General features: G+C 57.1%; 6 protein-coding genes across 6 annotated transcripts; 2 read left to right on the forward strand and 4 right to left on the reverse strand.

The window, feature by feature from the left end:
• Positions 1-190: 190 nt before the first annotated feature.
• Positions 191-3,684, forward strand: BKA78DRAFT_351547 (uncharacterized protein; the record flags this gene model as incomplete). Its single annotated transcript, XM_066891194.1, has 4 exons — positions 191-1,966; positions 2,015-2,255; positions 2,836-3,587; positions 3,649-3,684. The coding sequence occupies 4 exons, from the start codon at positions 191-193 to the stop codon at positions 3,682-3,684; spliced, it is 2,805 nt and encodes a 934-aa protein (XP_066744940.1).
• Positions 3,685-6,001: 2,317 nt separating this feature from the next.
• BKA78DRAFT_250087 (nucleotide-diphospho-sugar transferase) lies at positions 6,002-7,260 on the reverse strand (the record flags this gene model as incomplete). Its single annotated transcript, XM_066884533.1, has 2 exons — positions 6,002-6,112; positions 6,160-7,260. 2 exons carry the CDS (start codon positions 7,258-7,260, stop codon positions 6,002-6,004), a joined length of 1,212 nt encoding a protein of 403 aa, XP_066744941.1.
• A 262-nt stretch (positions 7,261-7,522) lies between these two features.
• On the reverse strand, positions 7,523-9,108 carry BKA78DRAFT_243315 (MFS alpha-glucoside transporter-like protein; the record flags this gene model as incomplete). The annotated part of the gene is made up of 2 exons (XM_066883952.1): positions 7,523-8,447; positions 8,492-9,108. Coding segments are annotated over 2 exons (1,542 nt in total), but the record flags the coding sequence as incomplete, so codon positions are not given.
• An 846-nt stretch (positions 9,109-9,954) lies between these two features.
• BKA78DRAFT_294255 (glycoside hydrolase family 31 protein) lies at positions 9,955-11,970 on the forward strand (the record flags this gene model as incomplete). The annotated part of the gene is made up of 1 exon (XM_066886316.1): positions 9,955-11,970. The coding sequence occupies one exon, from the start codon at positions 9,955-9,957 to the stop codon at positions 11,968-11,970; it is 2,016 nt and encodes a 671-aa protein (XP_066744943.1).
• Positions 11,971-12,410: 440 nt separating this feature from the next.
• BKA78DRAFT_310501 (uncharacterized protein) lies at positions 12,411-13,199 on the reverse strand. Its single transcript, XM_066888129.1, has one exon. The coding sequence runs from the start codon at positions 13,033-13,035 to the stop codon at positions 12,478-12,480; it is 558 nt and encodes a 185-aa protein (XP_066744944.1). The 5' UTR covers positions 13,036-13,199; the 3' UTR covers positions 12,411-12,477.
• Positions 13,091-13,423, reverse strand: BKA78DRAFT_294257 (uncharacterized protein; the record flags this gene model as incomplete). Its single annotated transcript, XM_066886317.1, has 1 exon — positions 13,091-13,423. The coding sequence occupies one exon, from the start codon at positions 13,421-13,423 to the stop codon at positions 13,091-13,093; it is 333 nt and encodes a 110-aa protein (XP_066744945.1).
• Between the last annotated feature and the right edge of the window lie 692 nt (positions 13,424-14,115).

Genomic DNA, 14,115 nt, shown 5'->3' on the forward strand with positions numbered 1-14,115 from the left:
AGGCATTCGCGAACTTAGTGCACGGACGTCATGGCGCGCGTCGGTTCTTGTTCGGCTGATTTGGCCGCTGCAGGAGCTCCAACTTTCTCATCACCAAACAACACCACTCGAGCTTCACCGTAGACGAGCTCAGCATCTTCGACTCGCCCTCCTCCACCTCCCATCGCTCACGTTCTCAACAACCGCCGCCATGGAAGCCTCACGCGGCCCTCCGAGGGTCAAGAACAAGCAGGCCGCGCCCATTCAAATCAGCGCCGAGCAACTTCTCCGCGAAGCCGTCGACCGCCAGGAGCCATCTTTGCAGGCTCCGACGCAGAGGTTTGCCGACCTTGAAGAATTACACGAATACCAAGGGCGCAAGCGCAAGGAATTTGAAGACTATGTGCGCCGCAATCGGATAAACATGAACAATTGGATGCGCTACGCGCAATGGGAACTCGAGCAAAAGGAATACCGCCGCGCGCGGTCCATTTTCGAACGAGCCCTAGATGTGGACTCGACGAGGGTGCAGCTGTGGATGAGGTACATCGATGCCGAAATCAAGAATCGCAACATCAACCATGCGCGCAACCTGCTCGACCGCGCCGTCACCATTCTCCCCCGGATCGACAAGCTGTGGTACAAATATGTCTACATGGAGGAGACGATTGGCAACATTCCTGGCACAAGACAAGTCTTTGAGCGGTGGATGAGCTGGGAGCCGGACGAGAATGCCTGGAGCGCGTACATTAAGCTCGAAAAGAGATATCAGGAGTACGAGCGGGCACGCAACATCTTTGCGCGCTTTTGCCAGGTGCACCCCGAGCCGCGGAACTGGATAAAATGGGCACGGTTTGAAGAAGAGTTTGGAACGAGTGACTTGGTTCGGGACGTATTCGGGCAGGCCGTGGAGACTTTGGGCGAAGAATTCATGGACGAGAAGCTCTTCATGGCGTATGCGCGGTTCGAGGCTCGGTTAAAGGAGTTTGAACGCGCAAGGGCCATTTACAAGTACGCCCTTGATCGCATGCCGCGGTCAAAGTCCATCAACCTTCACAAGGCCTACACGCAGTTTGAAAAGCAGTTTGGAGATCGCGAGGGAGTCGAAGATGTGGTGCTATCCAAGCGGAGAGTGCAGTACGAGGAAGCCATCAAGGAGAACCCCAAAAACTACGACAACTGGATCGACCTGGCAAGGCTCGAGGAGTCGGCAGGCGACGTGGAAAAGATCCGGGACACTTACGAGCGGGCCATTGCACAGATTCCACCATCCCAGGAGAAGCGGCACTGGCGGCGGTACGTCTATCTTTGGATCTTCTATGCTCTGTGGGAGGAAATGGAAAACAAGGACGTGGAGCGGACGCGCCAGATTTACAACGAGTGTCTGAAGCTCATTCCGCACAAGAAATTCACCTTTGCCAAGGTGTGGCTGCTCAAGGCGCAGTTTGAAGTCCGCCAGATGAATTTGGCGGCGGCGCGGAAGACGCTCGGCCAGGCCATTGGCATGAGCCCCAAGGACAAGCTGTTCAAGGGGTACATTGAGCTGGAGCTGAAGCTGTTTGAATTCAACCGGTGCCGCACGTTGTACGAGAAGCACATTGAATGGAACCCGAGCAACTCGCAAGCGTGGATCAAGTTCAGCGAGCTGGAGCGCGGGCTGGACGACCTGGAACGCGCGCGCGCGATCTTTGAGCTGGCGGTGGAGCAGGAGACGCTCGACATGCCCGAGCTCGTTTGGAAGTCGTACATTGACTTTGAGGAGGAGGAAGGCGAATACGAGCGCACGAGGGCGCTGTACGAGCGTCTATTGCAGAAGACGGATCACGTCAAGGTGTGGATCAGCTACGCGCACTTTGAAATCAACGTGCCGGACGAGGACATGGAGGAAGACGAGGAGGCGCCAATCAGCGACGAGGCCAAGAAGAGGGCCAGAGGCGTCTTTGAGCGCGCGCACAAGAACATGAAGGAGAAGGGTCTCAAGGAAGAGGTACGCCCATCCCTATCCCAGCACTACGCTCTTGCTAACTCTTCGCAGCGCGTCGCCCTTCTCAATGCCTGGAAGTCTTTCGAGCAGACGCACGGCTCATCCGAGGACCTCAAGCGCGTCGAGGAGCAGATGCCCAAGCGCGTCAAGAAGAGGAGGAGGCTGGAGACGGCCGACGGCGGAATGGAGTTCGAGGAGTACATGGACTACGTCTTCCCGGCCGACAATGCCGGCGAGGCCAAGCTGTCCAAGCTGCTGCAGTCTGCGGCGGCGTGGCGCAAGTCGGGGGACAGTTGATGAGAGGTACGGATTTGCAGTGTGGGAATTATGCTCAGCGCGGGCGGCGGGTATTCGACATCCGAGCATCTATTGAGAGTCATCAATCGGCTTGTCCAAATTCTAAAGATAATGGAGAGATGGTGTTGATTAGTCGCCGTCAGCCGCAAGCCGACTGGATATGGAGCATTCCAGCCAATGAGGCGTCACTGTGACCTGCCGAGGTTCAGCGGAGGTTCCTGGCGGACCTCCGAGTGCGAGGAGCAGAGAAAGGACCAACAACAACACTTCAGAATTCCATACGCCCGTATCCCGGATGAGCCTGCTGCGGAATCTTCGGTTCGACGTGTCTGTGTGCTCGTCGTCGTCTTCTTTTCCAGCTCGTCTCCCCTCCACCAAACCCGCGGCCCTTGTCCAAACTCAACACCACCACCGCCGCTTTGTGACTGCCGCACCGCAGATACGGCGAGCCCCGACTCTGACATTCCTTCTTGCTGCTCCCCGACAGAGGCTCCAAAGCACCGTCGCCCGTGAGTCTCGCTCAATTCAATCCACCGCATGCCATTTCTCGTTCACCTGGCTGACAACCAACGCAGAGCCCCCCAAAGCCTCCACCACCTCGTCACCACCACCTCCCCGCCGCCGCCGCTCCCTCTTCTACCGCATCCCGCTCTACATCGCCGCCGGCACTCTCAGCCTCATCGCCGGCATCGTCATCATGGCCGCCGACGCGCTCCCCGTGGCGGCGCAAATCCTGCGCCCACCGACCGACGCCGAGACGCTGGCGCTCTGGCAACCAGACCCCAACACGCGGGCAGGCGAGCTCGAAGCGCAGCTGCAGGCACACCCGCTTGTCGCGGCGCTGCGGGCGGACGCGACGCTCAGCGAGAGCCGGCCGCACATGCGCATCCCGGCGGAGATGCGGGGGCACAACTTCACGGGGGGCACTTTGCTAGGCTCCGAAATGCTAGAGGTGCCGGCGCTGGTGTTCGCGGCCCGTGACGGCTCGCGCATGGTCAGCGTGCACTACGTGGGCGCCGCGCTGTGCGGGCACCCGGGCATCGTGCACGGCGGGCTGCTGGCGACGCTGCTCGACGAGGGCCTGGCGCGCTGCTGCTTCCCCGCGCTGCCCAACCGCATCGCCGTGACGGCAAGCCTGAATGTTGCTTTCAAGGCGCCATGCTACGCCGACCAGTTCATCGTGCTGAGGGCTGAGACGACAAAGGTCGATGGCCGCAAGGCGTGGGTCAAGGGCCGCTTGGAGACGCTCGTTGATGAGGAAAAGGGCGAGACCCCCCTGCTGCTGGATGAGGCCGAGGCGCTGTTTATTGAGCCCAAGGGCGCAAAGGTGAGCAAGTCGTCGTGGATGCTCCATGAATCCGTCGTCAGTGAGCTAACTAGACAAACAGCACATGGCCAAGATATACACGGAGCCAGTCGAGTAAACCCCCTGGCTACCATCCATCCGTGGATCCATCTCCCTCGACGCTTCCCACAGATCCCTCTTGCTGAAAAGGGGGGATCGGATTAGAACTATTCATAGACACCAAACTTTCAAAATTTCCAAGCGAAGGCGGTAGACACGGAGAAGCAGACTTAGATCTCACATGTGTTGTACAAGTACAATAGACATCATCCTGGCGACGGGTGGCAGTCCAGTCCGACTGAATTAATCCAAGCGAGTGTTTAGACTAATCACTCAGGCGCGGACGGGAGGCGGGGTCTGGTCTCAATTTGCACAGTATTGTTTTTCTAGAAGTCCATACACACTTTTAAACTTTTCCTATTCCATCCGGTTTTCTTCAGTGCTTCTCTGCTCCTCTGCTTCTCAGCCTCTGCTCCATCCTCTTCCCCACCCAGACTTGCAGCCAGCCAGCCAGACAGACCGACAACCGACACCACCGCCAGCCTACCAGCCTGCCTACCTACCTGCCTACCTCTTAACGTTGCTCACACTCGTCCGTCGGTCCGTCAGCGTCCCTGGACCACAAAGACGGCGCGGCGCCGCGGCGGATGGGTGACAGGTACAGTAGGTAGACAGACGCGCAGAGTGAAGACCTACCTAGGTGCTTAGGTTGCTTGCTTGCTTACTTACTTGCTTACTTGGCTCCTCCTCTCATAGACGCGGAGCCGGCATGGCGATATGAAGCGATTGCATGGCATTGGAATTGAGGCAGGCAGGGGGCGGCGCCAAGGAGTAAGTGAGAGAGCAGTGCTGATGGATACGTATGCAGGATTAGGGATAAGGGCGCACGGTATTAAGGGGGGTAGAGAGTTGCGGGTTAGGGGTTCAGTAGATAGTATAGTAGGAGAGTAGAGAGTAGAGAGTCAGGATAAGTAGCAGCAATAGATGGCTAGCAGCACCTGCTTGGTTGTACGTATAAGCAGAGAGGGGGGAGGGAGGGAACGGCAGGGGAGTAGTAGTATAGAGTGGCAGTGGTAGAGGAGGTACTACAGATAGATAGGGTAGGTGGTGCAAAGAAAGTTAATTCTACTGGGTGGCTGGCTGGCTGGCTGGCTTGCGATGCAAATCCCAATACTATACAACGCATCCCCTCTTTCCTGCTCCCCCTTTCCTCCTAGCCACCTCAATGTTAAATACGTACAACAAACCTTGCTACAGACCATCCGCTATTTACTAACACCATTGACTCAGGCAACATGTAGCATAATAGTAAAAACAATAATAACATGCAGTAGTACAAGAGAATACAGCCTTACAAGACTGATCAACTAGACGAGATAGGGTTACTTGCGTAATAGTAAGTACGCTGTAATAGAGCAGAGCAGGCAAGGCAGAAACATCTACTACTAAGTCATACATCGCCTCGCGCCAGAGAAGTCAAGAGCAAAAAAGAAAAAACGACAAAAAGGGCCCCATCCGGAGTCGAACTCTGGATCTTCGGCACCAACTCTGCCATTCAGATCCACTGCTCGACTCCATCCCGGTCCTGGAAATCAGGGTGGCGTTTGGGAAATATAGCCATGAAAAATCATTGCCTGTCTACGGTGCTTCGCTTGCGTACTCTGTACTCTACCACTCATGCATTGAGAGATACGTGCATGCATTTGTGTTTTATGAACATAGCCGAGCCACGACCACCTCCCCGACGCTCTAGCACCATCATCGCTATCCGTCCGTGAGTCCATCCTTCTTCTCCTCCCTTATTTGACATACCTAGTGCTCGCACACAAACACCTCTGTCTACGAGTAGGAGCGACGGCCGCCACCACCTATCGACCCGCCCACCGCCGACGATGCCGATGCTTTGAGGAGATGTGTGCGCCACGCCTACATGTATGTGTCTCTTTATCCACATGTGCATGCCACGAATCGCGCGTGCGTCTTCTAATTCGCCAAGTTTCATTGATCGTGAGAAGACCGAGGCGGGGCTTGCTGCCCGGCTGTGTGACTGGAGACTACGGCTGTCTTATATACAAGGGCAAGGCGAGGCAAGCCAAGCCGCGACTCTAGACAGCCCTCAATACTACCGCGGGGGGCCGTGATGCGGCCCGTGTGTGTTTATGATGGGTGGCTGGATACATGCATGTGCTCCTGATGCTGATGCTGATGCAAATGCAGTTTGTACGTGGAGATAACCCGCGATGGATCATCGCTCTGATGCGGTTTGGCGTGTGCCTGTTGACGCAAATGTCACTCACCTCCAGCAAGCGTGGACCTGCTTCCTCCAAGCAGAAGCCGGAGGGTGGCGTGCTGCGGCGAGTCTCGGCGACGGGCGGGAGGATGGCTAGAAAGCTCAATCAAGAAGCCTTCTTGTCCTTCTTGTCGTCCGACTTTGCGGGCTTCGGTTTGGTCATTTTGGGGGGCGGTGGCCACTGCGGCGCCGGCACGCTGAGGAGACGGCAGATGTCCTAGACCTTTGTTAGTGCCGAACCTCATACGCCGATGCTGCACTCACCTTTCGCCTCTGGCGGAAGTCGTCGTACAGCGCCCTCCACACGTCGCGGTCTCTGCAGCCCGCCTCGTCAGGCATCCCGGGCTTGATCTTGCACTTGGGCAGGACTTCTGGGAGGAGGTTGTTGGGCCACATGATCCATGGCTTGGGCAGCGGCCAGTCGGAGAAGTGCACGATGCGCGCCTCGGCCAGCGCGTCGTCGATGTCCCAAAAGTCGTAGTCGTTGCCGGCGTAGTTGGAGTGGTCTTCGTTGCGGAGCTCGCCCGTCAGCAGGATGGAGCCCTTGTGCGGCAGCACCAGGACCGAGTCTCGGTAGCGGTCGTTGAGGATCTCCATGTCGAACCGGTGCACTTGGCCCTCGGACGTGTAGGCGGCGTGCATCAGGCCCTCGTACTCATCGTGCGATGGCTTCAGCACCACCAGCACCGACGTCAGCTTGCGCGTCTTGGGCAGCTCCCAGTATGCGCGCGGCATGGCGACGGGTGTGTCGGGCAGGAAAAAGAGGTCGTCCATGTGCGCAAACAGCGTCACGTCCGAGTCAAAGTGGATGACGCGCTCGTACTGCGTCTGGTTCCAGGCCAAGAACTTGTTGATAGAGAAGTCCCACGTCTCCTCCCACTCGTCTTCTTCCTCCTTGCCCTTGGCCTTGAGGCTCTGCATGTGCATCGGGATCAGCTTGACCCGGTACTTGTCGCGCGCCATGACCAGCAGCTGGCTGTCGCGGTCGTCGCTCGCCGTCACCTCCAGGTCCCAATTGTCCGGGTAGAACAGTATGCGGTCGGCCTTGCTTCCCAGCTTCTCGAGCGCATCGAACGCCATGATCGAGTTGCACAGGTACGCTCCGTTGGTGGCGTACTGGCTGTAGGCATATTTGCTCCAATCGACGCCGTCGGCCGACAGCCCATTGCGCAGCTTGTTCTTCTTCTTGGTCACATCTGGGGTTGGGCCATGCGAGTACCAGACGAAGACGAGCAGGAGAAGGGCGACGAAGGCGAGGATGCGGCTGCGGCGAAAAGTGCGCGGGCGCGGGTTCCAATTCTGCGAGTGGTTGCTTGGCGGCACATTGATGGACCTCTGGACTTTGGGATATGTGCCGGTCGGCATGCTGCTGCTGGTGGTGATGGGGAAGTGTCGCCGGAGCTGCAGCACATGCGGTGAGCGGGGAGCTGGGGTTGCCGCAGACCGTCGGGTCGCAGCCGCGCGGTTCCTGCAGATCGAGGGATGAACTTTGATCCGAATGACCTCACCACCTGGGCACTAGGTAGGTACTGCAAGATGTCTTCCTCTCGACATGTAAAACTGGATTGAGATACTGATACCTCCCGAGCTCTACCTCTTACACCTCAACCTCCACTCTGGCTACTTTTTCCACCTCATACTCGTACGCATCAACCTGGTACTTGGAAAACTTTCTGGCCGACAGCTTGCGCGCAAACATTATGTCCAGCTCCTCATAAGTCCGTCCCATGGTCTCTGGCAACCGGAAATACGCCCAGATGCAGCAAAAGGATCCCGTCGTCGCCCACACAAACGCCGTCTTGCCCTTGAGGTTGAACTCTGTGGGGTTGACCATGTAAGGCTCAGCGGTTCCGCAGGCAATGGCGACAATGTAGTACGCAATGCGGGCCAGGCAAACCGACTTTGTGCGCAGTCTCGTCGACGATGTCTCGCTGATGATGGCGTAGCAGATGGGTCCGATGGTCATGTAGTAGGTAAAGAGCCAGAGCACCACGAGCCCGCCCATGCCAAACTTGCCCGCCTTGTCCTCGGTGCCGACTTCGACAAAACCAACGGTGAACATGATGCAGACGAGCGACAAGAGGCCCGTGACGTATATCTCGCGCCGCCCGCGGTAGCTCATGATGAACCAGCTGAGCAAGGTCCCGACGCATGCCATGCCGTGGCCACCAATGCTGAGCTTGAAACTAAAGCTCGTCCCCAGGCCGGCCTGTTTGAAAAAGTACGCGGGGTTGCCTCCGAGCGCCAGACCACTGAACAATTGGCAGGCAAAGGTGATGCACACAATCTCCGTTCGCCGCAGGTCGATGCCTTTGAAGCAGTCCAAGTAGGTGCTGCCGGATTCGATTTCCTTTTCAATCATCTCCGTGTGGATCATGAGTGCGACGTTGGCCGCTATCTCTTCGCGCGTTCGCTTGTATGACAATCGAGCCAGCGCCTTTTCTGCCTCGGGAATGCGGTCGTGCCGAATCAGCCACCATGGAGACTCTGGAGCGAAATAGAGGATGGCGAACAGGGGAATTGGCCACCCCCATTGGAGGGCAAACGGGACCCTGAGCTCGTCAGCGGGCGCACCGTGAGCATCCAGGAGACCTACCGATATGCCCACTGGGTTTTGCCTTCTGAAAAACGCTCCAAGATGCTCGATGCAATGAGATGCCCGATACCCCAGCACATGTTCACGTACACGGTGAGATAGCCTCTCAGAGCAAGAGGACACACCTCGGCCGCGTATGCTGGAGCAAGCGTTGCAAATACTCCCCAAGGGATACCGCACAAGACCTCGGCCACCAGAAGCATCTCAATGGACTTGGCAAAGAATGGAAGAAAGATGAATGCGCAGATCAAGATCAAGTTTGCCAACAGGACCTTCCTGTACCCGTACCGATCGGTGAACCAACCATTGAAAAACGCGCCAATGATGGTCCCGCACGTTGTCGCGTTGCCCAATCCGACCTGCCACGGCCCCGTCACCTGGTATCCCTTCTTGTGACTGAAGAAGCGCCCGTACTTTTTGGAAAAGGCCGGCTGGGCAAACAGCGCGCCCACAAGCGACGTGTCGTAGCTTTCCATGATGATGGCTGTGCTGACTAGCATGGACCAGATGACCGCCTTGCGGTGCGTCTTGATGGCCTCCCAGAGCGTTTGAGCGTGCTCGTTCTGCGAGGCTCGCTGGGCCCGGCGCGTCATTTCCATTTTGGAGACGGCATGACTGTCGCTGCAAGCGATTTGGACGATTGGAATGCTCTTCGGCTTGTCCATGATGTGTTCAGGGGCTGCTGAGCGGACTCGGTCAATGGCAAAGCTGCGTCTTCATTGCTGCATGTATGTCTCGCAGAAGCGATGGCGAACCTGCATCACGAGCCCTCTCGTTTGACAACCCTTTTGCTTTGCCATGAAAGGATGGAAGAATGGCCGGGTAAACCGGCTAAAACAAAGGCCAGCAGAAATTAAGGTTGCACCCGCAGCGTTGGCACCCCTTGAAGACCCCAAACCCTGAAGGGCAAGCAGAATTGCTTGATTGGCTCAACCGTTCCGCACGGCTGGTTATCTTCCACGGACATCCCGTCCTCGACTGCATTTGGCCAGCCAATTGTGGAGACCAACACAGCGTCGTGCTTGATATAAAGCTCATGGGTGGTCGCTCTGTCTCGGTTGCAAGCGAGGAGTGTTTGCAGGCGTCAACACCATTCGAAACCTTTTCCCGGCAATCAAGAGGGGCCAGCCGCAGGTACGCGATATCTCCCCACTTTTACAGCTTGTGCGGAGACTGGACCACCGACAGTGTTTGGAAACAAGATTTGGCTGACGATAACTCCTACAGCCCCCGCCCAGTCAGAGAAGCGGATGCTCTGTCCGAGTACCTGCTGCACGTGTTTGAGTATGGTACCAGCATTCAAGCATCGTCAATTTTGTTCTACAGGCAGGATTGCATTGCATTTCTAGACGACACGGCGTTCCTTATGTACTCGACTTCACTCAATTGGAACCCACTGTGGATGCTGAAAATCACCTAGAAAGGTTCCCAGTCTGGATAGACGAGTTCGAGTGTCGACCAAAATGTTTGTCGTTGACGGCACAAAGCTCATCTATCACTACGACGACGAAGTGCTCTGGATTGAGCCATGGGGTCCTAACGCCCTTCGAATCCGCGCTACGAAGCAAGCTCGAATGCCAGCGGAAGATTGGGCGTTGGAACACGTCCCACTAGAAATTCCCGCCCCTGCCATTACAATCAAAGAGACGGGTGCAAAGACTTCCAATGGGAACATCAACGCTTCAGTCACTTCTCGGGGCAAGCTCACCATCACTAATGCCTCAGGCAAGACGTTGCTTGAGGAATACTCTCGCAACCGCAAGGACCTCCTAGACCCCAAAGCGAGCTCGCTCAGCATCGAGGCTCGTGAATTCAAACCGCACCTTGGAACCACGGACTGGCACCTGACGTACCGAGTCGAGTCGCAGGACCGCAACGAAAAGATTTACGGCATGGGCCAGTACCAGCAGCCATGCCTCGATCTCAAGGGGCTCGATCTGGAGCTGGCGCAGCGCAATTCGCAGGCCAGCGTCCCCTTTGCCGTGTCAAGCCTGAGCTACGGACTGCTGTGGAACAATCCCGCCGTCGGACGCGCTGTGCTCGGCAAGAATGTCATGTCCTGGGAGGCATTCAGCACAAAGGCGCTCGACTACTGGATCGTGGCAGGCGACTCGCCAGCCGAGATCGTCGAGGCCTATGCCAACGTGACGGGCAAACCGCCAATGATGCCCGAATACGGGCTGGGCTTCTGGCAGTGCAAGCTGCGGTACCAGACGCAAGAGGAGCTGCTGCAGGTTGCACGCGAGTACCGCCAGCGCAAACTCCCCCTCGACGTCATCATCGTCGACTTTTTCCACTGGGCCAAGCAGGGCGAGTGGAAGTTTGACCCCACGTACTGGCCTGACCCGGCTGCCATGGTCAAGGAGCTGCAGGAGCTCAAGATCGAGCTCATGGTGTCGGTCTGGCCAACGGTCGACAAGACGTGCGAGAACTACGCCGAGATGCTGTCCCACGGCTTCCTGATCCGCGCCGACAAGGGCCTCCGCACCGCCTACGAGATCAGGGGCCAGCCGCCATACGTCGACTTCACCAACCCGGCCGCCGGCTCGTACGTGTGGAACAAGATCAAGCAAAACTACTGGGACTTGGGCATCAAGGCATTTTGGCTCGACGAGGCCGAGCCGCAGTACACCGTCTACGACTTTGACATTTGGCGCTACTCGCTGGGCCCCGTCATGCAAATCGGCAACATTTACCCGCGCGAGTACGCCCGCGCCTTCTACCACGGCATGAGGCAGAGTGGCGGCGGCGGGCAAAGCAGCAGCAACAGCATCATCAACCTTGTACGCTGTGCGTGGGCCGGCAGCCAAAAGTACGGCGCGCTCGTCTGGAGCGGCGACATAGCGAGCAGCTGGCAGAGCCTGCGCAACCAGCTATCCGCAGGCCTCAACATGGGGCTGGCGGGGATCCCGTGGTGGACGACGGACATTGGCGGCTTCCACGGGGGCGACCCGAACGACGAGGCGTTCCGCGAGCTGTTTGTGCGGTGGTTCCAGTGGGCGACCTTCTGCCCCGTCATGCGGCTGCACGGCGACCGCGAGCCCAAGCAGCCGCAGCAGCCGGGCGCCACCACGGGCGGCGCGTGGGTGCGCTCCGGCGCCCCGAACGAGGTCTGGTCGTACGGCGACGCCGTCTACGACATTTGCAAAAAGTACCTCGACATTCGCGAGAGCCTGCGCGACTACACTCGCCATCTGATGAAGGCCGCCCACGAAAAGGGCACCCCCGTCATCCGGCCCCTGTTCTACGACTTCCCCGACGACGAGCTGGCCTGGCAGGTCGAGGACCAGTACATGTTTGGGAGCAGGCTGCTCGTGGCTCCCGTCCTGCATGCCGGCGAGATCAAACGCTCGGTGTACTTGCCGCGCGGCGTCAAGTGGAAGACGTTTGATGGTCAAGACACGATTGGGCATGACGGGGGCCGCAGGATTGTAGTCGACTGTCACATGGACAGTATGCCGGTGTTTCTAAAGCAGTGAGTAGAAGATCAGAACAAGATGAGGAAATCCATCACGCAAATCGTCTTGGAGGAGAATTGAAGAAATTTTTGAATTCTTTCTTCGCCAGCAGGTCATTATCCATCCGTCCCAACCAGTTGTCCCTTCCCGCTACGCTCTCGTCGGAACCTCATCAATCTGCAAACTCGACCATCCGTTCTGCCACAGCAACTTTGACTCATTCGACCTCGGGAGACTCCAAAGCGCGCCGGACACGTTCCACGCGTCTTACTCTTCGCAACCAAGCCGCGACTTGGTCATATCTCTCCTGAGCCCGCTCGATCCATTCCTCCATCCTGTCAATCTCGTCCTTCAGCTCCTCGCTTTTGGCCTCTGCTTCCTTCTTCGCTTGCTTTGACTGTCGATACAGCTTCTTGACGATGTCGCGGGACGCGCGAGTGACGATGAACTCTCCATGCGCCTCCCGTCTGAGTATGTCGTGGTTGGGCAGAAACTGGCGGAGTCTCCTTTCGTGGTCTTCGAGGAGCGTCAGGGTGTGTTCCAGGTCTGCTGTGCAGTCTTCGATTCCGATGCGTGTGGCTCGCTGCCTGTCCCGAATTCGCTTGAGTTGGCGGTCCCTGTAGACTTCGTTGGGTGATCTGTTTCGACGCCTGGGCTACACAGAATGTTAGCTTGAATCAGGAGGACAGAGGGCGAAGGTGTTGGTGCACTTACATTGGTGGGCATTCTGTAACGCGTCTGATATAGAGGAGTCTCAAAGGTGACTTGCGGCATTGTCGCTTCTTTCGGTAAAAGGGGGATCCGAAACTTGTGGTTTGATGGTTTGGTGGTTGTGTGCAGTGGGAGTTGTCGAGCACAATGGAGGAAAGCGGTGGACAGCTCGTTCAGGTCGTGGGCAAGGCGGAGTTTTATCATATTTGCGATTTTGTTGGGTTGGGCAAAAGCAGAATCGTTGCTAACGTTCGACCAGATTGGGTGTCGCCAACCGTGGGCGTCGATGAGGGTCCAGGGTACTGATGATCGTGTTGAGGGGGCTGAAGCAAACGAAGAACCGTTGGTAACGCTCGACCTGATGCCGCCAGCCATGGTAGCCGACGAGGGTCCAGGGAGTCATCATTGACCCACGGCCCGGTATCAGCGATCAACGCGCCTTTTCGGTTTCAGCAAGCTGGGACGCGTGCTGCAGACGGGCGGATCGTCTTAGCTTGGGTTGTGCAGCCTTGATTGCGTTGTTAAGAGCCGCGATCGAGTCCTCCAATTTGGCAATGTTAATTGGAACGCGGTCCTTCTCTTTCTTAATCTCGGAGCGAACTTCTTGAGTCTTTCTGTAGTATTCCCAAACAGGTGACGCGACATCATAACACAGCATCGTCATCCCATGGGACAGCCCATTCCTGAGGGTCGCGATCGTTGCCGAATTTTTGGCCTCAAGATCGGGAAGTTTCTTTTGGAACGCTTTCTCCCGCGATAGCATCTTCTTTGACCTTTTCAGTAGCGCTCTGGCCTTTTTAAGCTGCGCTTCGAGATTCGTCTGGGTCAAGGCCGCGTCAGAGTTGCAGCCGCCCAAGGCCGATCGGCTGAGGAGTCAAACCTTTCGGGTGCTAGTTTTCTGACGCTTCACCGGCTGCTCACCATTTTCAGGATCAGTCTTCACCTGCGCAGAAAGGTCAGCTCAATGGGTCAAAATGTCGCCAAAAGTCTGGGACCAATCACCTCTGCGGCATCTGCTGTGCGCTTTCGCACCAGAGGATGCTCACCCTGAGCTGGTGACATGGCCAACGAGTACCAAGGTAGCTGACTGGGGGCACACGGTTGTGCGGGCTCGGCGATTCTGGGGCTCGGCGATTTTGGAAGAGTGTTGTGGTGAGGAAGTTCAGGGAGCCAGAGGAGGAAGGCAGTAGGTTCGTTCGACCGCGCTAGGCCCAATCAGGGTTTGTCATCGCTGGTAACCACCGGAGATCAAACCCACGAAAAAGCTCGCGGGGGCTCTTGAGCAATCCCTGAATGCGCACATGGACAATTTGGCGTGTACCAAGGGACCAATGCCTCAGACCACATGGGAAAAGAACCACGAGAAGTTTGGAACCTCCTTTTTGCACTGCCACAGCTCTAAAAAGCACGCAACACCATTACCATCGCATCCAAGTCTTGCAGGCGCAAGAGTCA

This window comes from Phyllosticta capitalensis, assembly GCF_038381095.1.
Source record: "Phyllosticta capitalensis strain CBS 128856 chromosome Unknown BKA78scaffold_4, whole genome shotgun sequence".
Lineage (NCBI taxonomy): Eukaryota > Fungi > Ascomycota > Dothideomycetes > Botryosphaeriales > Phyllostictaceae > Phyllosticta > Phyllosticta capitalensis.

Bases quoted from the DNA above. Each gene is read 5' to 3' on its own strand.
- BKA78DRAFT_310501 (XM_066888129.1), bottom strand. From the start codon at position 13,035: ATGGCTGGCGGCATCAGGTCGAGCGTTACCAACGGTTCTTCGTTTGCT.